This window comes from Martes martes, assembly GCF_963455335.1.
Source record: "Martes martes genome assembly, chromosome: 5".
NCBI lineage: Eukaryota > Metazoa > Chordata > Mammalia > Carnivora > Mustelidae > Martes > Martes martes.
The window spans coordinates 102,099,626-102,120,721 of NC_137892.1; the positions used below are offsets into that span (position 1 = coordinate 102,099,626).

At 54.1% G+C, this 21,096-nt stretch overlaps 1 protein-coding gene across 2 annotated transcripts; it reads left to right on the top strand.

Moving 5' to 3' along the window:
- Positions 1-1,496: 1,496 nt before the first annotated feature.
- Positions 1,497-21,002, top strand: CLTB (clathrin light chain B). 2 transcript variants are annotated; one of them, XM_080803610.1, is made up of 6 exons: positions 1,497-1,834; positions 7,582-7,628; positions 15,482-15,599; positions 15,848-15,959; positions 20,551-20,754; positions 20,916-21,002. In XM_080803610.1, exons 1-5 carry the CDS (start codon positions 1,648-1,650, stop codon positions 20,720-20,722), a joined length of 636 nt encoding a protein of 211 aa, XP_080659736.1. In that variant the 5' UTR covers positions 1,497-1,647; the 3' UTR covers positions 20,723-20,754; positions 20,916-21,002. The 2 variants fall into 2 exon arrangements, with proteins under 2 accessions (XP_080659736.1, XP_080659735.1); XM_080803609.1 differs by having other exon boundaries at positions 20,551-21,002.
- Positions 21,003-21,096: the final 94 nt, after the last annotated feature.

Sequence of the window (21,096 nt, forward strand, 5' to 3'; positions counted from 1 at the left end):
GTGTTGCATTGCCTAAGTTACTGACTGAAGTCTCCAGGAATCAGATAAGAACAGTCTATGGAGGTCACAATGGGCACAGTGTTCACAGTCCTTCTGTCTCCACAAAGCCTGGAGTTGATATTTAGGGCTGGTTTGTTAAACGAACAAACTTTCTAGGTCTTTCCAGCGCCTGGGCTTCCAGCTGGGGAGAGGTGTGTGATGATCGTGGAGTAGTGGGCTTGGACGGGGTTGGGCAGGGCCTTAAGTGTTTTTCTTTTTTAGACTCCTCATAAACAACTATATTCTCATAAGATTGAGACCTACATCAAAGTATTACTGAGCCAAAGGGAAATTCCCTTCACCCCAACCCCATTAGGAAAACCACTACTCACAGTTTAGGGCACATCTTTTCCTTCTCTCTTCTAGTTCATAGTTGACCTTCAAGTCTCAAAATCAGAAAGAGAAAAATCCCGAAGTCCAAATCTGATGGCGGTTCTCTGGGTTTCCCGGGGAGAGTTTTTTAATGTGTTTAAATGTTTAATGTTGATATGTCAGAGCACCTCACCTACGATGCTGTGATGGGCCATTTGCCATCTATTGGTCCCACAGACTGTAATCTCTCCTTGACCAAGGCAGGCTTTATTACTCCATTTTGTTGCACTGGTACTTGGTGTGGAGCTGGCGGGGAGGAGGCAGAGACTGTCCCGAGGGCTGCTAGGCGGAGGAGTGGCAGGCTGCCTGGACAAACTAGGTCTGCCCTTCTCCAGCAGTTTCATACTTTAGGGATATTTAAGGGACACAGCCTCTAAGGTAGAGGCCAGTCAGGTCATCCAAACTCTGGCAGTCTGAGCTGAAGCCACCCTAAATGCAGAAAAATGCATAAGAAATGTGCGTTAGCAGCAAGGCCCAGAGGGGACAGCCCTGGACTTGCAGGAAGGAGGCAAGAGGCGGTAGGACACAGCGTCACCTCTCTAAGCCTCCTTCTCCACCTCCTATAGAGGGGAGGCTCACAATAATAGGATTCATAACATTTGCCCAGCTTAGGCAAAGAAACGTGTAGAATGACTCAGGAGCAAGATCCCGGCAGCGCCTCACCCCCCTCGCTGCTCCCCAAGCCGGAGTCGCCTGCCCGCCGTGAATAAATTTGGTCTTTCTCAGGCCAGTTCATACTGAAGAGACTTTTAAGGGGCTCAGCCTCTCAGTAGGGGCCCAGCCGGCTCATACAAACTCTGGCTGGCTGAGCTGTTCGTGCCCCGGCCACCTCGCCCTGGCCAGCTTGCCCCTCGGCGCAGCGGGCGCTGTGTCTCATCCTGGTGTCCTGGCAAAGAGCTGCCCCGGCCTCCGGGTCCCCCGGGCTGCGCCGCCGTCCTGCTGCCGCCCTCCTGTGGCCGCTGCGAGGCGACCTCCGGCCGCGCTGCGGGCCCCCTCCCTTGGCCGGTGACATCACCGCATTCCCGTCCCGGCTCCTCCCGCCTGCAGCTGCAGTGACAGGCGAGCCGGGCCCGGTGGCGGAGAGGAAGTGTGGGGCCGCCGCGCCGAGCCCGTCCCAGCCGAGGCCGGCTCCCCGGGCGGCTCGGGTGACAGTGTCGCGGCCGCCGGGCGCAGTGCGGGGCACGCGCCGGGCAGAGCCGAGCGCCAGGAGGACGCTTCAGTAGAGACGCGGGGAAAATGGCTGATGACTTTGGCTTCTTCTCGTCGTCGGAGAGCGGGGCCCCCGAGGCGGCCGAGGAGGACCCGGCGGCTGCTTTCCTGGCCCAGCAGGAGAGTGAGATCGCGGGCATAGAGAATGACGAGGGCTTCGGGGCACCTGCCGGCAGCCATGGGGGCCTCGCGCAGCCGGCACCCGCGAGTGGGGGTGAGTCAGTGCAGGGGCCTGGGAACTGGGGGGCCTGGGGCTCGCACCCGGGTACCTGGCGGCGCAGACCCGGCCTCAGGGCCCTGCGGGGGAGTGAAAAGGGCCTGGTGTGGCCGGTCAGGTGCAGGCCTGGGGCTGCGTGTGTTTGAGAGGGACCTGGTGGAAATGGGGAGGAATCTTCTTGGAGAGCTTCATCTGAGGCCCTGCCTGGGGCTGTGAACCCCGTGGCTCTGCGCACAGGAATTTGTCATGACATTTCAACCCAGGGCCAGCTCCACCACTGCCTGGTTCTGAAATCAAACACAGTCCAGCTCTCAGAGTCCCTCCCCAGCCGCCCCTTGGTCTGGTCCTCCCAGGCCCCCAGCTAAGCCCTGTGGGTATGGGCAGAGCCACAGACCTCCCAGCCCCTGAGTTTTAGCTCTTTCCTACAGCTGGCAAAGCAGGGGACACTAGGTGCTCCAAGAATTCACAAACCTTCTTTGGGGGACCACCTGCATCCTGCTGGACTAGGAGCTTTATTTACATTTAGTCACTTCATATGCATTTTTAAACCCATTTCAGAGAAGGCAAAACCGAGGCTCAAAGGGTACACTACTGAAGCAACTAGTAAGTGGGCAGTGAGGATTTAACCTGTTTCTGTCAGACCGGAAACTCAGTCTCCTCTTGACCACACTGTCTTCCATATGCCTGGCTCTGGGTTAGAGACCAAGGCGGGGGGCAAGGGCACAAAGGGCTTCAGTTAGATGTGGTCCTGCCCTTCTGGGGTTTCTAACTGTCCATTAATGGTTGTCTAAAGGTGGTCCAGGGCTACTGTGGTTAGCTTTAGATCCGGGTTCAGGGCCTGCTCCCTGTGATAGCATGTTTATCAAGGATTTTCCTGTTCTGGTTCTGGCTTGAAAGGACAGTTTCTTAAAATATTTAGTTAAAGAGTAGATACCTTCATGGGTGCACCCAAAACAGCCTGTGCTTCTTGTTAATGTTGTCGTTTTGGTGGGTGTTTATGGGCCTATTGGAATGAGTGATAGCTTACATATTAAAAAAAAAGTTTATAATCATATTTGTATTTATAATCATATAATCATAATTGTATGATATTTCAGTAGAGATGTGGGGAAAATAGCTTATAATCATATAAGCCTTATAATCATATTTGTATTTATTCAACCTTTATTGAGTGCCTACTGTGTGCCAGGACCCCTGGGGATACAGAAATGAATATGACAGTTTCTGTGGCTTGAGGAGTTTGATATATCTTTATATCCCTTGATATAAGAAATGTAACAAGTGTGAGCGCCTGGGTGGCTCAGTCAGTTAGGTGTCTGCCTTTGGCTCAGTCAGGTCATGATCCCGGAGTCCTGGAATCAAGCCCTATGTTGGGTTCACTGCTCAGAGGGGAGCCTGCTTCTCCCTCTCCCTCTGCCTGCTGCTCTGCCTGCTTTTGCTCTCTCTCTCTTTCTCTCTGTGTCAAATACATAAATAAAATATTAAAAAAAAAGAAAAGAAATGTAACAAGCTTTTTGTAACATCTAAGAAATTGGAGGCCCAGAAAGCCTGAGTGTCTTACTCAAAGTCACACAGCCATGAGTGACAGATCTGGGACTTGAGCCTAGCCTTCCCAACTCAGGGCCCCACACTCTTTCAAACCCTGTAGCAGTCACCCTAGGAGGTGATGGGCGGGAGGGGCGGCTTTTGCTACCCAAGCAAGCCAGAAGTGGAGGGCTTCTGTGGTAGCAGCTCCTGGACCCTCAGCACAGATCTGCACACATCCCAGGGAATTCAGAGGAAACGCCTGCCTCTATTGATTATTCACTAGTCCACACCGCCTCTGTGAAACCACCAGCTTTCTTGGTCTAGCTTGGCCTCGAGGAGGCCCCGCTGAGAAGAACTGATACCAGAAGCCCTTGAGAGAGAAGGGCAGGTAGAGCTTAGGCTGAGCGCAGCCAGAGGCATCTGGGAGTTTGAGCAGGTTGTGGCCTCTCCCAGGACAGTGGGGTTCCAGGGGGTCACAGCCTAGGTGGGAGTTTCCCTCTGTGGCAGGATTGGCCCCAGACCACAGCGGGCAGGGGAAGAAGCAGAGACATGGCCCTCTGAAGGTCTTCCAGACCTATACCTGCTGAAGCTGCCAAAGTTCAGGGTCAGGGAGGTATTACAAGATGGTGGCTCAGTAGGTGGCCAGACAGGATGGAATTGATCTGACCTACCTAGGCCTCGATGGTGCTGAGCAAGTAATCTTCCCTGACCAGTGGTGAATGCCAGAAGCTCAGATGGGGTGGAGAGACAGTGCCTTGGCCTGTTGGGAGCTGGGAGAATCTGGCTTCCGGAGCTGCCGCCCATCAACACGTCTGAGTCTGTTCTCCTAGATGATGCTCCTGGCCAAGTGCCCCCCTATGGGGCTCCCTGCAACCCCGGGGGCGGGGAAGAGGTGTCTGGTCTAGATCTGAGCCTGAACCGCATGGAGTCTCTCCTCTGGGGCGGCATCTGGGGCCAGTCAAAGCAATGGACACTTTGTTTCCATTCATCAGCCTTGGGGAGGGCCTAGCAGGTTTACATTTTCACACCCAGATTTCTGATCCCCAGCCTGGCTCTGCCTCTGACTTGCCCAGTCAGTTCCTGGCAAGCCTGTTTCCCCTGCTGGGCCTCAGTAAGCTCCCAGGAATGTTCTGGACCCTGTCTGCCCTTGTTCCCAAAAGGGGTCAGGAATCTGAGGGAAGCAACGCCCACGGGGTTATCCGTGCCACTTGTATCTGCCGCGGTCCTGTTCTGCAGGCCTCTGACTGCGGACGTGTGATTGTAAATGTGCAATAATCAGAAAGCACTGTGGGAACAGATACTTGATTCTATGTGTGGGTAGGTGTGGATTCTCAAAGCGGCTGAGATTTCATCTCCAGAGGAATGTCCACAGGAATGAGAAACCGAGGCACCGAGACTGTGGACCAGGGGCCCAATACTGGTCCGGTCAGAATGGGGTGGGGTGGGGCAGCTTGCATTTCAGGAAGGCCAGACGTCCCACCTGGCACATCATCGTGAATGGATGCTGATAATTTCAGGCCCTGAGGAGAAGAAGCCAGGAGAAGCCCCCAGGAGAAGAAGCCCCTTTGCAGATGTTGCCACTAAAATCCCATGGTGCCCCCCTTCGCCCCCTGACTTAGGGACCAGGCCACCCGTGCAGGAGTAACCCCAGCTGAGTGAGCAGGGATGACAGGAGACATAGTTGGTCAGAATCAATCACTGAACATTTCTATCAACCGGGGATTATTTCCATTAGATTAAGGATCCCTCCCTTCAGTCCCCAGGCTGAAATCAGTGTAACTCCTGCTCACAGCCCTATCTGGCTGGAAAAGGGGTGCTTGTCCATCTGTCGGAAGCTCATGTTGCTTCCTGTGGCTCTTTGCTGGGAGGCATCACAGTTTCTGAGAGGCCTTAGGCAGGCCTTGCAGGTCACGGTAGACATCCAAAGAGCTGTTCATCGTCCATTTAGCCAGCATGCCCTGCTCACCTGTTCTGCACAGGAGCCCTTAGGAACTGAATAGGATACAGAACCCGGCTTGATAGGGAGTGTATGACCCTTGGGAGGTCACAGATAATTGCCTAAGAGGGTGGGGAAATGCTGTGCCATATTGTGGGATATCCCAGAGGTGAGGCCTTTCTTCAGGGCCTAGAGAAGCAGGGGAAGTAATGGAGGGCTTCCCAGAGGAGGTGACTTGTGAACTGGGTCTTGAAGAATAACTGACTCCAAAAGAGCATTGTGTTGAGAGAGAAGGAGAACAAAAGGCATGGGGAGCAGACTGGTGTGTTTGGGGAGGGAGAAAACCAGAATGGTTATTGTTGTTGCTAGAGAGTTTTTTAAATTTATATATTTGACAGAGAGATAGAGAGAGCCAGAGACCATAAGCAGGGGGAGTGGCAGGCAGAGGAAGAAGCTGGCTCCCTGCTGAGTGAGGAGCCCGATGTGGGACTTGAGCCTAGGATGGTGGGATCATGACCTGAGCCGAAGGCAGGCACTTAACCAACTGAGCCACCCAGGAACCCCCCAGATTAGTTTTTTTTTTCTTACGATTTATTTATTTACTAAAGAGAGAGAACATGCATGCTTAGCAGGGAGTGGCAAAGGGAGAGAGAGTCTCAAGCAGACTCTGCCCTGAGCACAGAGCGGGATGCTGGGCTTGACACGCTCAGTCTCACGACCCCAAGATCATGACCCCAGCCGAAACCAAGAGTTGGATGCCCAACCGACTGCACCCCCTGAGCTGTCCCCAGGATAGCTGGTTTGAGGGACTTGTGGCAAGTGAGGCAGGAAAATGGGCAGGGCCAAAGTGTAGAGGTTCTCACTTGCTATGGTCTGAGGTTTGATGTACTCGTTCAACAAGTATTTATTGAGCCCAGCTATGTGCCAGGCACTGTTTCCGATGCTGGGCACTAGCACTGGATGAAACCAAGTCTCTGCCCCTCACGAGGGGCCATTCAAGTGGGGAGGATAGATAGTAAGCCCCTAATACAAATAAGCATACCAGTCATTGGTAAGTACTATAGAGAAACACTGCAGGGGCGGGAGGGAGGGTCCCGGAGTGGCAGGTGTCTCAGAGGGTCAGGGGAGGCCTCTGCTGAGACAAGGTTTGAGCAGAGGCAGAAAGGAGTGAGGGAACAGCCCACGTGGTGTGGGTAGGAAGGCATTCCAGGCCAAGGGAAAGTACCTGCTGGTCCCCAAGGCAGGAGCCAACCCTAAAGGCCACTGTGGTCCGTGGGAAGTGGGTTTCTTTTTGGCTTGCTGTAGTGACATAGGTAACTGTATGCTTTACAAAATATCAGTGCTGGTGGTTGGTTTGAAAGAGGGCTGGGAGAGGGCGAAGCTGGAGTCAGGGAGGCCTGTGAGTGGATAAAAGCCGTCCGTTCCTTTTCCTGATGCATTTATTCATGTTTATTTAACACATACGTTTCCGAGCTCTTACTAAGTAGCAGGCGCTGGGTACGCGTCTGAGAAGGACAGTGGTGAGGAGCAAGGACCCAGGTCTGGCCTTCTAGGTGTCTGCCACTGGCAGGGTAGACAGACTGGACAGGGGACAGAGAGCAGAGGACAACTTGGAGGATCACTGTTGCAGCAAAAGCTACAGGAATTTGTGACTAATCAGCTGTCAGGGAAAGGGACTGGGAGGAGTTATTGTTGAGGGCAAAAGAAAATCCTTTTGGGAGGAGCAGAGGGAGGAAAAATAGGCCAGGTGCTGCCTGGTGGGGGCTGCCGTTCCCGCTCTCCCAGGCAGAGCAATTGCTCGAGGCACCGCAGGGACAGGCCTCGGCGTGCTAGGCCCCTCTCCATAGCGCATGCAGACACTGCCCTGAGCTGACAGCCCTCTGCCGACTCACTGGGCCCAGGCTCCACACACAGTCAGGCCATTCCTAGCCATGGCCAAGCGTAAATCACTTTCAGGTAGGTGAGGGGCTGTTACTGGCTGGGTGGCTGTTGGCAATCACCTAGCCTCTCTGAGCCTCAATTCCAGTATCTGTAAAATGGGTAGATAACTTCATCACAGAGTAGTGGTGAAAATCACATGTGATAACGGCTGTGAGAAGTCTTTGTGAACAGTCACGGCTTGAGCCCAGCTTATTTATGTATCCAATATGTCTACAGGGGGAGTGGGTGTTATGACACACCTGGACATAGATGGAGGTTGGCTGGGGGCACTAATGTAGGACCGTCTGTGTTTGCTTTAAACTGCACAATGAGTAATGCCATTTCTTTGTTCTCTTTCCAGCTGGTTCTGAGGACTTGGGGACCACGGTCAATGGAGACGTGTTTCAGGTAAATAAGATTCTGTCGTAGCAGTGGTAGGGACTGACAGCTGGGACTTGGTAACTTATGGCCCCCATCACCGGTAGTATTAGGGTTCCAAGTTATTCTGTTCTGCATTGGAATGGGAACATAGGCAAGGGTTTTGACATGTTTTCTTTCTTTTGTTTTCTCTTCTTTCTCTCTCTTCTTCCTTCCTTCCTTCTCTCTCCCTTTCTCTCTTTGTTTTCCTTCCTTCCTTCCTTCCTACCTTCCTCTCTTTCCTGTTACGTAGGGGAAAGGCACAAAGAATAAGGACCACTATAGACTGGGATTGATGGCGTGTGGCCTCAGGTTGCCCATGGTGATGTCTGGCAGGGAGAGATAAAGTGGCCCAGAGTGGCACAGTGCACACTGGGCCCTGCACGCAAGCATGCCACTGGTGGGAAGCAGGATTGAGTGGCCATGTCTGAACATTTTAAGTGGACAGGTCTTTGATCCAAAGATTCCACTTAGAATCTTCCCTAGGGAAAGAATTAGCCAAGGACTCCCAGATTTTTGTGGGATTATTTACAATAGCAGACAATGTGGTGAGCATAGCATGACATACACAGAAGTTGAGTCACTATGTCCTACATGCAATTAATGTAACATTGTATGTTAACTGTATTCAAATAAAAAGGTAAAAAAAAACAAACCAGAAAAACAAAACCAGACAAACTGCAATGACTTAAGTATCCAGTGTCAAGGGCCTGGGCAGGTAAATTGGAAAACCGCACTGCCATTCAAAAGAGCAATCAGAGCTTTCTGCATTGATGTGAAAAGATGCTCACGATATAACAAGTGGAAAAGTCTCTTGCAGAATAACTTACACAGTTGTTTTTTTTTAAAGATTTTATTTATTTATTTGACAGACAGAGATCACAAGTAGGCAGAGAAGCAGGCAGAGAGAGAGAGGGGAAAGCAGGCTTCCCGCTGAGCAGAGAGCCCGATGCGGGGCTCGATCCCAGGACCCTGAGATCATGCCCTGAGCCGAAGGCAGAGGCCCAACCCACTGAGCCACCCAGGCACCCCCAGTTTTTTATTTTTATTTTTTTTAAGATTTATTTATTTGTCAGAGAGAGAGAGAGAGCACAAGCAGGCAGAGTGGCAGGCAGAGGCAGAGAGAGAAGCAGGCTCCCCGCTGAGCAAGGAGCCCGATGTGGGACTCGATCCCAGAACCCTGGGATCATGACCTGAGCCGAAGGCAGCAGCTTAACCAACTGAGCCACCCAGGCATCCCATTTTTATTTTTTATTGGGCCAGTTTTTTATTTTAGAAATATGTTTGCGCAAAATCTCTGAAAGGATGTGCCCCAGCTGTTAACAATGGTTAAGAGTGGTTAGCCCCCAGGTTGGGGGGTGGGGAGGGGTGAGATAAGAAAAGGAAAAGGCTTTCACTTTCACTGGATTGTTTTAAAATTCCTCATAATGATCTTATACTAACCCCCCCACCCCAACACACACACAACTCCTAGTAAGGCTGTTCCTAGTTAAATTACTTCTATCTGTACCCACCTCCCCCTTCCCCACATTCCTACACAAATGGATTTAAGAGTCCTTACACTGGGAGACCTTGGACCACAGATGGCATCCCCAGGATCCTGCAGACGGAACAGTCTCCCCCTCCCCCATGCTTGGGCGGCATAAAGTCTTCACTGCATGAGGCTTACTTCCCACTGGACTGGACCGAAGACCCTTGACGCCTGGGGCTGCAGCTTCAGGATCTCCCGAACCCCACCCTATTGAGGAGCTGGCCTCCCAAGTTCTCAGTGGGGAATAAACAATACTTTCTTATGTAAGAGGGCTAGGCTGGTACCTTACACGGGGAACCTAGCCAAGTCCCGTTTCTGGAAAATTACTCAACTATCAGCAAGCTAGAAAAGTCAGTCTCCAAGACTTCGGGGGCTTTGTGTCTCCTTAGGCCTGAGAGCACCCAGTAAGCAGTGTTTACTACTCTACAATTCAGTAGATCATGGAGACCTGGGAAGCCCCTATCCTGGGCACACTCAGAAGGACTTCACTTGACCCAGAAGGTCTATATCCTAAAGTGGACCTGGACCTGCAGAAATATCTAGAACACTGTGATCAACCTAGTTTCCCCTTTCTGTAGCTAAGGATCTTGAGGCTTCTCCGACCCCGACCACCCCCCACCAGCCTCACTTTGTATTTGGTAGATACAGGGAACCCCATGCCTCCTTTCCAGTGTCAGTGGGAACTCTTATTCTCACTGCTACTCATAACCCACGTGTGTTTATTTGCAAATCATTCCACTCCATGCCATCCTAGAATCCTTACAGACAGGGGAGGGGTCAAGACTGCGGTGAGTCACTCAGGAACTTAGTGACCAAGCTCAAGTTCTCTTAGATCTCCTGCCCCTGATCTGGTGCCCTCTGTCCCACCCCTTGTGCTGGAACTGGCCTGCCACAGCAGCTGGATCTTTTGTAGAAAGGCTCTGCAGACTTTTGTAGGATTGACCATAGACCAGGGTCTGGTTTGTGCTGCAGGAGGAGGGTGGGGGGAAGCCTTGCGTGGACATGCCCAGCACTTTCAAGGGTCCTGGGCAGAGCTCTCTTGCTACATTTCTTATTCTATTCTGGCAACCTCTGGGCCACAAGGGGGTTCAGCTATAAACTTGGTCCTGGAGTTGTAAGGGTAAGTCTGCCCACACCTATTCCAGTCCCATCTGGAATTGCCAGGGACAGGGATAGAAAGCCCCTGCAGGCCTCCCTCCCCCTGCACAAACTCTCTCTCCCCCCACGCATTGCCATCATCCCCCTCTGAGCTACTTAGGGGAATCAACAGCGCAGCTTAGCTTTAGCTGGACAATCCCAAAGACGGATATGCCTCATCCTCCTGGCTGTCTCTGGAGCCACCAGCCTGCCCCACGGAGGCTTTCACTGTCATGTCCAGCAGAGGGGTCCCCCAGGAGCGGGGGTGCCAGGGAATTGGACCAAGATAAGCCTGGCCTGACTGTAGCCTTTTGGTCCCAGCCATTCCTGCCTCCTTCCCTGTCGAGCTTGGGGGCTGAGGGGGAGAGGGGGGGCGGTGCTCAGAGCATTCCTGCAGCCCCTGGGGAGCCCGCCTGGGCTGCCAGCCTATAGCTGACCCGCTTTCCTCTCTGGGGCACTGAGTGATTCAAGAGGAGCCCTGCTGTGGCCCCCGACCTCAGTGCTCACTGGCAGGGGCTGGGGCAGGAAAATGAGTCCAGCGGCGCCAAAGTAGAGGAGCCAGCAAACCGCTTCTCAGGACTCAGTGCGCCGCCCACACAGCTGTGTGGCTGTGCTCTTCCTAGCCCGGCTGCAACTCCGGCGGGGCGGCCGGGCGTGCGCGGTGTCTACTGGACAAACGGTGAGCCGCACAGCCCCGCGGGCCCTCCCGGGCGCGCGTCCTCCGCAGCTTACAGCGGACCCCACTTCTCACTCTCATTTAATAGGCGATGAGACACAAGGAGCCCAGGGAAAGGACTTCCCAGAGGTCACACATCCACTGAGTGGCAGGGGGGTACCTAAAGCCCAGGCCCTCTGATGCTGTGTGCCGTGGGCTTTGCAGACAGCCCCTGGCCCCTTCATTTCGTCAGCTCCCAAGACGTGAGTGCAGCTCACTGTGCTCTGGGCGGTGGATGTACGCAAATCCGCTTCTGACAGAGGACAGAGCCCTGGAAGGAACTGTTGGTAGTGCAGGATGGTAAGGGCTCGGATGCAGGGGTGGTATCAGGCGCTAGGCATCCGAGTTCTTAACAATGTGTCTGTCAGGCATCACCCAGGAGCTCACCGCGGATGCGCTTATTTCATCCTCCCAGCACCCCCCGTGATGGAGGTTCCGTCTTTACCCCCATCTCACAGACCAAGAGGAGGATGCCCAGGGAGCTTTCATAGCTCGCTCTCATTCCGCAGCGGGGAAGAGCTGGGACTTGAACCGGGATTCTGCTCCAGGTGCTGCACTCACTCACTCAGTGATTGCCACCGGGAGAGGCTGCTGGAAGTGGGTTTCCAGGCTGCCCAGGGGCACGTGGGTGGTCTTGGCTGGTAGGAAAGCACGTGCAAAGGTACAGAGGGTCACAGGCACTCTTCTGTGGGCCTGGTCTGGGGCCAGTGGAGTGCTGGAGGATCCCAGAGAGGCCAAAGCCTCAGGGTTCATGTGATGCGAGGAGAGCGCCCCTCACCCCTACCGGCCTAGCTGGGCACAGCTACCACGCAGAGCCTGCGTGATGCACAGGTAGGGGAGGCCCATCTAGCTTGGCCAAGCTTCACACCCCGGGACTCAGGCATGGCTGCCTCTGGGCACTGTGTGTGCTTGAAACTACACTGAGCAGTGCTCGGGGATGCGTGGTGCCCTTTGATGTGCTGCTCCAGGGCCCAGAAGAAGCACCCACGGGGGTCCAACTGACTCCTTGAGGCTGCCCCCACACCCAGGCTGGGGCACTGTGGTGGGCTGTGGCAGAAGAGTTTGGAGTAAACCAGAAGGCCTGGGCTTCAGTTTCTGGCTCTTCCCAACCAGAAGGGCTACTCTCAGACTGCTCTCTGAGTTGATTTCTCACTTGTCAAAAGGGGATTAGAGGCCCTGCCCTGCTGTCCCCCACTGGCTGCTGGGAAAAGTGCTCTGCCGCCCAGGGAAGCTTCTTCTAAGTTCCTGGCCATGCTTCTCAGTGAGCTGAGGGGTGGTAGTGTGTGGGTGTGAGACATGGGGGATGCGGCAGGGGACACTTGGAGGAGCAGGCACCCTCTCTGATCTTGGGGAAATAGACTTATCAGGGAGACAGAGAGTGTGTCACAAATCACACGACACAGAAGTGACTTTGGTCCCTGCTGCTATGTGGCCAGTATGTTTCACATCCGGGAATTCAGTTGGAGTCTTAGCTCTGCCAGTTCCCAGCCCGGTGACCTTGGGACTCTGGAGCTAGACTTTCTCTACCTATAAAACACTGATGATAAAACCCATCATGCAGGGTTGTAAAGATCAAAGAGAACTGTTTAATTGTGATTTCTCTGCAAGCTTTAAAGCACTATAACCTGGGCATCTTAATTTTGGGGTAAGCTTTATAGGGATGGTGGGCCCGAGGGACACCAGTGTGACCAAACTCCTGCCCAAGAGACCCTTCTCCAGCCCACATCCCCCACCCCTTTCCCTCCCACACCTGGAAACATCGCTGTGCTCAAGAGTTTCCCAAAGGAACCGGCCCCCCGGGTCCTTAGGCTTCCAGTCTAGTCTAAAATGGTCTTTCCCTGTCTCTTCCTGCCCTACTCTGCCCCAGACTAGAATGACCTTGTGCCTGCTCTTTACCTGGCTTGTTTTATAGCATGTACCCTAGCCATGGTCCTCGCTTGTGAGAGACTCCTCCTGCCAGACTCCCCGGGGACAGGTGGTCTCGTTCATCCATGGCCCAAGCCTGAGCAGATGCTAATTCATTCAAGAAATGTTCTAGAGATCCTCCTACAGCCAGGCCTTCCCCGTTCTAGATACTATACAAAGACAGGTGGTCTCAGTCTTTATGGGGCTCCCTTACTTGTGGCTGGCGGGGGGAGGTCAGTGGAGACAGAGAGTAAACATGTAAACAAGTCATTTCAGATAGCCGTAAGTGCCACAAAGAACATGAAACACAGCCCCTTAATAAACACATATACACAGAAGTAACTGCAGTTTTCTGCAGATGGGACATCCTGTAGGGTGCCCGCCCCCCGCACCTCCCCCCCCCCGCACCTCCCCCCCCCCCCCCCCCCCCCCGCTGGTGGCCTGGCCTCAGGACAGGGTTGTTCCCGGAAGGGGGCAGGGTGGGGCACCCTCATCTCAGTGACCAACTTGTGTTCTCCAGATTAGAGCCTTGGAAAGGCCCCTTGGGTGTGGTGAGAGACTGTCTGAATTGAAGTGTAGCGCTGTGCCAGAAAGAATAGGGCGGTGCTCCAACCGTCCCACCCAGGAGTGGGTCTGACCCCAGGGACGTGCCAGGCTACCCACCGTGCCCTGGGCCCGCCCTTCCCTCTGCCCGGAGACAGCTGGAGACAGCAGTCCTCCCATTCCCGCTGTGTGCTCCTTTACCGGGCTGCCCACACCCCTTTGGACAGGCATTTACCCAGCACATCTGGCTCCAGGAGTATGCATCTATGAAGTCACTGCTTACTGAGCACTGGTGTGTGCCAAGGACAGTGGGGAGCATCCCTGGGCGGAGGGCGGCACCAGACACGGTCTCATGGGGAGAGGATATTAAACACCAATGTTCCTGACTTCTTTTTTTTAAGATTTTTTTTTTATTCATTTGTGAGAGAACACAAGTCGGGGGGAGGGGGCAAAGTGAAAGGGAGAGGGAGAAGCAGACTCCCCTTTCAGCAGGGAGCCTGATGAGGGGCTCGATCCTAGGACCCCAAGATGCTGACCTGAGCCGAAGGCAGATGCTTAACCCACCGAGCCAGCCCTCCATCCCTGTTGCTGACAGTTTTGATGAGGGATTGAAGGAGGAGCACAGGGAGTGGTGAAAGGATGGGGCAGGGGTTCAGAGACTATAAATGAGGTCCTGCTCTGCCCACCAAGAGCTGCTGGTCCAGCAGGGAGACTCGAGCAGAATGTGAAGGCTGTAACAGCAGCACAGAGAAGAAGGGGTGTGAAATCTGCCGAGGCGGGTGGATATCCTAGAGCTGGCAACTCTAGACGATAGAAGATTTCATCAGCTGCAAAAGGGAGGGGAGGGCAACAATTGCAGCTAAAGCAGGAGGAGCCAGAGGCTTGGGGCCGCAGGAGTGTGTGGGGTTTGTGCAGACTGGAATGTGTAGGGGCGGAGTGTCGGGAGGGTGGGATGGCAGGAGATGGGGCTGGACTGGAAAGGGTCCGTGGCTTTGCAAGACCAGAGGGGAGTCACAGCCTTGCTGGGTTGAGCTCTTAGTCCCCAGCCCTTGGGAGTGCCTAGCTCTGGCAGGGCTGCCCAGGGAAGTGGGCAGAGCCCTGGCCTGGGAGTCAGAGGCCTGAACACCGGCCACGACATCATGCCATCGCTCCTGGCCTCAGTTTCCTCCCCTAGAAGATGAGAATGAATAATGATAATAATTCTAGCTACCACTCATGGAGCCATCACTCCACACCGGGCCCGCTTCTAGATGTCCTACAAAGAAGGTCCTGTTGAACCCTCAGAACAGCTCTTAGAGGTGGTTTTATTATTATTCTCATTTGGGGATGAGAAGACTGAGGCTCAGCAAGGTGGAGCAACTTGTCCCTGGTATATGGGCATCTAGTTGGCCGTGGAGGTGGGGTGTGGACCCAGACCGTCTGCCTGCAGTCTCAGCCGTGGCCATCCTGCCTGTCCCAGGGCTGCTCACTCACAGCCATGGCCATCCTGCCTGTCCCAGAGCTGCTCACTCACGTGCAGATGTTCACTGAGTGTCTTCTGTGTGCCAGGCTGGGCAAAGGGGACACGGCGATGAGCAAGCTAAACAAGGACCCTGCTGTTACGAAGGTAGACAGTGGACAAGCAAACATAAAGTGAGGTCATTTCAGACTGTGTAAGTGTTAGCGGGTTAATAAGACAGCAACAGAGACTTTAAGAACAGTAACACAAGGGACTCACTGTGTGCCAGGAAGTGTACAAGGTTCTTCACATATTTAAATTCCTTGCCTCCTCCTATCAGCATGAAGGGGTGGCTGCTCTTACGGAGCCCGCTTCCTGACCAGGAAGGTGAGGCACACAGAGGCCCCGTCACTCGCCCAGGTCCCCCATGCAGGGTACGGTCCCAGGAGGCAGCAGGTGGGAGACTGTCGGAGCCGGCTGAGGCAGCCACACGTGGGGGGTATCCGGTGCTCAGGCAGCAGTGGCAAGAGGGCGGGTGCACAGGCTGTGCACACTGCTGTGTGTTTGTGCCCTAGGAGGCCAACGGTCCAGCAGATGGCTATGCAGCGATTGCCCAGGCTGACAGACTGACTCAGGAACCCGAGAGCATCCGCAAGTGGAGAGAGGAGCAGAGGAAACGGCTGCAGGAGCTGGGTAAGGGCAGGCCTGAGGCTGGGAGCGGCTCCCAGCTGGGTTGGCTGTTTGGGACTTGTGGGACTGGGGCAGCCTTAGGGTATGGGGTTACCGCCCTAGCCCCCAGCTCGCACTGCCTTAATGTGGGTATTGGGTGAGCGTGGGCCCTGAGGCTGCCTGCCAGGGGCCGAGGGGAGGACTAGCCAGGACAGCTGTGCCCTCACATTCCTACTGGAAAGCTGCCACTTACTCTCCTGTTGGGGTCACAGATGCTGCCTCCAAGGTGACAGAACAGGAGTGGCGGGAGAAAGCCAAGAAGGACCTGGAGGAGTGGAACCAGCGCCAGAGTGAACAAGTCGAGAAGAACAAGATTAACAACCGGTGAGAGGAGCTATGGGGACATGAGGGGACTCTGAAGACATGAGGCCATGTGGACAGTGAGAGAAGTTATGGGATGGGGACTGTCTTGTGGATGGGTGATTTGGGAGCAAGAACATAGAGGCAAGAGAAGCTGAACCCCTCAGGGTTGCTTTCTCAGTTGCCTGTGGAGTTCAGAGCCCTCCAGAGGCAGGACACTGTTGAGCTGTCATCTCAGCACGACAGAGAGAAGCAAGTTCTGCGGTCAGCAGAAGAGGTCCTGGGACCCTGGCATGGGAGCCAGACTGCCTGGGGCCCCACAGTTAGTGTCACAGAAAGCACAGGCCTGGCCAGGAGTGAAGAACCAACCCGGGGACAGGATTTTACTGCTTGTAGAAGTGGCAACACTTCAACCCAGAGAGGCTAAATAATAAAAGGAAGTTGGTGGCCTGTATGACCGAAAAGGCCAGGGGTGGGACTGCAGGACTAGACTTGGGGCCTCAGACAAGTCAACTGGCACTCACTTTTACTGTCTCTGATGCTGCTTTCCTCTCTTACCTGGAATGGGACAGGGGGCTGGAGGGACAGATGGCCACCATCAGCTCCAGGCTTCTGCTATACTCTTTTGGCAACCTCTGTGAAAATAGCATCTTGCTCTCAATGGCTCCACTGGAATCCTCGACCTGACCCTCACTGGTTTGGTGTGGGTCCTGCGCCCGTCCCTGAGACTATACCGGGCGAGAGACTCTCTGATGGATCCCGCCTGGGCAATGGTCCCATTCCTTGGGTTGTGCATGGGGTCAGTCTCACCCAAACCACAGGGACTGAAGTGGGGCCAGCCTGATCCTGCCAAAGGCAATGAGATTCCCCTTCCTGGGAGGAAGCGGCTGGATTCTGGCCAGGCAAAGACAGGGGATGCCCACCAGAGAGCAATTTCAGGGAAATGGTCTCAGACCACTTCTGAGACCCTGGCCAGCAGCTCTGCCTTTGGAACTGTGTCCTTCGAGGTAGTTGGCTGGCTTGGGAAGGCAAGGCTGGCCCTGGGAAGCTGCTGTGGGCCAGGCTCTGGGTTGGGCACCGGGGAGACTGATTGGGGAAGGATGTAGTCTATATCCTTGAAGAGCTCAGAGGAGAGAAGCACACATGTGCACGCGAACTCACCAGCAGGACTTTCTACAGGAAGGCTGTGGAAGCAGGGGGTGGGGGTGGGGGAGGGACCTCTGTGTCTAGGACCTGAGCTTTGAAGGATGACTGGAAGTTCATTAGGGCAGGCTTGGATGAGGGTGTTCTAGACCAGGGAACAGCATAATGTGAAAGGCTGTTGTCTTGGGCACCGGGGAGTGGTAGGAGAGAAGGTAGGAATGAGGAGTCCCGTGGGGAGGGCCTCCAATAATGGTGTTGGACAGATGGGGGTTGGAGCCTTGGAAGGCTTGTGAACAGGAGAAGTAACATGATCAGGCCAGTTTTAGAAAAGGTGCTCAAGCTGGCCCAGGATCCCTGCTCTCCTTTCTGCGTCATGGACGACTGCTGAAACTCACAGGACTAAGCTTCCTAACGCTCTCCAACTGGAAATACTAATGCTGTCTCCCTTTCTCTTTAACCCTCTGCCTGTCTGTCTGCCATCTGTCTTCCCCCACCTAACCCTTTCCCCTGAAGGATCGCTGACAAAGCATTCTACCAGCAGCCAGATGCTGATATCATCGGCTATGTGTACGTGTCTTCTTTGCTCCTCTGTCAGGGGAAGTGGGAGAGGGCGGGGGCCCCTGTGTATGCTTTGAGTGTCCTGCTTGTGGGGTATAAATGAGTATGGCCAGGCGGGGAGTGGGGGGCGGGGATGGGGCAAAGATCAGAGCAGGAGGTAGTACAGGCACCCACCTTCACCTCTGTATCTGCGGCAAGTGTTTATTGAGGATCTATTCCGCCTGAAGTCAGCTTTGCTGAATCAAAGCAGAACAAAGAAAAAGAATGCACTGGCTATCTCAGGTGGGAGGGGCAAATGGCAAACAGCCCAGCTCCGTCCTTCTGAGATGCCTCTTAGGGTTGGGAGGTGGGGTGAAGGAGTCTTCTGTTGAACAAAACATCGAGTGCCAGAGGCATAAAGAAGAGATGCTCCCCCGAATACCCCCCATATTCTACTCCTGCCCCCAATGCACTGCTCCTCCTCAAAGCCTCAGGCCAAGTTTGGTGACCAGACCCTGCCTAGACCATGGCAGGCCCCTCTCTCATGTTCCTGTCTTGGGGGCTAGCCAGGACTATGCCTAATCTGGATCTGAGATGGCAGATGGGGCCCCCGTTGATCGGTGGTTGACAGCCTGAGGGTATGTTGGGATGGTGAAGGGGAAGGAAAAGCAGGGATGAATGAGTGATGCCCGCCACGTGTGCACGTGCCAAGTATTTGGTGTCCCTCACTCTGGGGTCACCCTTAGCAGGCCTCTGATGCTGTCTAGGTTGGCATTTCTCTCGTAGGGCACAGGGCCAACCAGAGAAACAGTCTTGTGTTCCTTCCTTCTGTCCGCTATCCCATCTGTCCAGTACTTAGTGGGACTTGCCCAATGCCAGTCTCTGTTGGAACAGGAGTAAGACATGTCCTGTCCCCATAAGTTGCTCATGGTCAGGACAGCATTGTCCTAAGGGCCGTGTGGAAGGGCACACTGAGGCCTGGGAGCCACCATCTGCGGGGGGAGCCAGGGCAGGCTTCAGAGAGGCAGGCCCTTCAGCGGGACCTTAAAATGTGAGAAGGGATGAGCTTAGTGGTGATGGTGGGAAGAGGGCAAGGGCAGCCTCTATGAGTGGGGCGTGGGGCCGTGGAGATGGCCGGGAGCTAAGGACAGGTCAGCTTGGGGCTAGTTGCAAAATGCCTGTTGGGCCAGGTCTGCCAGCTGGGGCTCAATCTTGAAGGCAGTGAAGATCTATGGGAGGCTTCTGATGGAAGAGTCAGGGTGACCGGAATATCGGTGCTGGGGAATATGCTATATGGGGGGTTCAGTGCTCTTGCTGCACTTGAGGAAATAGCACCCGGGGGGTCCTGGAGAGGGGAAGAGCCTGGACCAGTGCTTCTCAGACTTTTCTGTGTCCTAAAATCACAGGGGGACCTTATTCAAAGGAGATTGGGATTCAGTAGGGCTTAGGCGAGGCCTTGAGTCTGCATTTCCAATGAGCTCCGTGGTGAGGCCAATACCCATGCACCACACACTGAATAGGCAGGTTAGAGGACAGTCTCCTACTGATCTAGCAGGGATGGCTCCTAAGACAGCACCCTTCATCCCACCGGTCACCCAGCTCCACACAGTGCTTTACTCTTTCCCAAGCCTGCACACACCTTGCCACTCTGTGAGATTCTCAGGCTGGTGAGACAGATCAGCAAGGCGGAGGCTCTGCTCCTCTCTCTACAGGTTAGGAAATGAGGACGCAGAGGGAAAGGAAGATCACTAGGTGGAGGCCAGGTCACCCCCCCCAACACACACACACCCCCACCCCGGGCCAGCTCATCCTTGGCACAGCCTGTGGGGATCACTGGGAGAGCGCCCTGCCTGGCATGTGGCAGAGCTGATCCTGCTTGATACACAGAAGGGGCCATAAGGAGAAAGGGGCTTTCCAGGGACCCTTGCTGGCCAGAGGACACAGACCCAGCCCTCTTCATGGAAGATATTTTGTTTTCCTCTTAATGAGTCCTGCATTTGGGTTTGCATTCTACGTTCTATTTCTCCATTGTTCCTTAATCAGTGGCGTCTATAAATGTCTACCAGAACTACTGATGAAGAAACCCCCAGTTTTCAGCCTAACCTGATTCCAACCAAAAGCAGATACTTCCATGGAGCATTCCCCAGGCTGTGGCTCCATGGAGATAAGTCATTCTGGGCTAAAAAGAGTGCTATAGTCAAATAGACTTGGAATGTGGTGAATTCTGTCTGCATCTTACAGTCTGCCTGGGAGGTTCGGGGTGCACCCTGGCACATTAGAGGCTTTGGAAGTTTTGCTTTGAAGATCCTCTTTAACTGAATTTTCCATGTGTATTTGACCACAACCCTTTTCCAGAGAACACTTACAGGGTCCACAGAACACTGAGGCAATGCTTAATCAGGTACTTCAGTTAGTAAGGTGGTTAGTCAATGTCCTACCTCTGCTAAGTTTCTGGAAATGTTTAAAATAGCTGAGGTACTGCATTAGTTCCTCCAAGGGTCTTTAGGTGTTGGGATTCCCAGGTTGGGAACTCTGGCCGGAGAGGTAATGAACAGAGTGCTAGGCTGGGCAGGGGTAGGGGAGGGTGAAGAGGCTACCGTAGCTAGGCTGGCAAGGGAAGATCATTCTGAGAGGGTGAGGCCTGCTCTCAGACCTGAATGAAAAGAAGTGACAAGCTATGAGCAGGTCTGGCGGAAAGCATTCCAGGGAGAGGTGACAGCAAGTGCAAAGGCCCTGAGGCAGGACCAGAGTAGGCTTCCTCTGATGCCAGGGCTGTTCCTGGGGGCCTGAGGTCACAGGGCACAGGGCTAAGAACTCTGGATAGACTACCTCAGAGTAGGCCAGGCAAAGCAGCCTTCCTCAGTGGGAGCAGAACATCACCGATTCAGGGGAAAGGCAGACAGCAATGAAACCTCTGTCCTGTCTCTACCTGCAGGGCATCTGAGGAGGCTTTCGTGAAGGAATCCAAGGAGGAGACGCCAGGCACAGAGTGGGAGAAGGTGGCTCAGCTCTGTGACTTCAACCCCAAGAGCAGCAAGCAATGCAAAGATGTGTCCCGCCTGCGCTCGGTGCTCATGTCCCTGAAGCAGACACCACTGTCCCGCTAGGTGCCTGTCACAAGCATGGCCACAAAGCATGGGCTGGGCCTGGGCACAGGAGGAGCAGCTGCTTCGCCAGGGTTGGGGGACAACGCCTCCAGCAGCTGCTACACACAGCCTATCTGTTCCTCCCCATCTCCCGGGGCTGGGAAGGGGAACCCTCCCCACTCTCACCCCATTCCCTCCTGGCCCTGTGGCCCAGCCCTTCACACCTCCTCTCAGTCCACAAAATTGTGACTGTCCCTCCTGATGTATTTTTTTTTTCTTGGCTTAAAGGGTGTGTTGTTAACTCTTTTTACACTTATTTATTATCATTCTCATTTCTCTGGAAGCCATAACTGGTGTCAGGGCTGTTTGTGCTTAGAATTTTCCCAGCTTCATGG

What these genes read in the sequence shown, in the direction of transcription:
- CLTB (XM_080803609.1), top strand. Translation starts at nt 1,648, where the DNA reads ATGGCTGATGACTTTGGCTTCTTCTCGTCGTCGGAGAGCGGGGCCCCC. An exon ending in TCAATGGAGACGTGTTTCAG is followed by an intron (nt 7,629 to 15,481) that starts GTAAATAAGATT and finishes TTTGTGCCCTAG; the next exon opens with GAGGCCAACGGTCCAGCAGA. An exon ending in AAGAACAAGATTAACAACCG is followed by an intron (nt 15,960 to 20,550) that starts GTGAGAGGAGCT and finishes CTCTACCTGCAG; the next exon opens with GGCATCTGAGGAGGCTTTCG.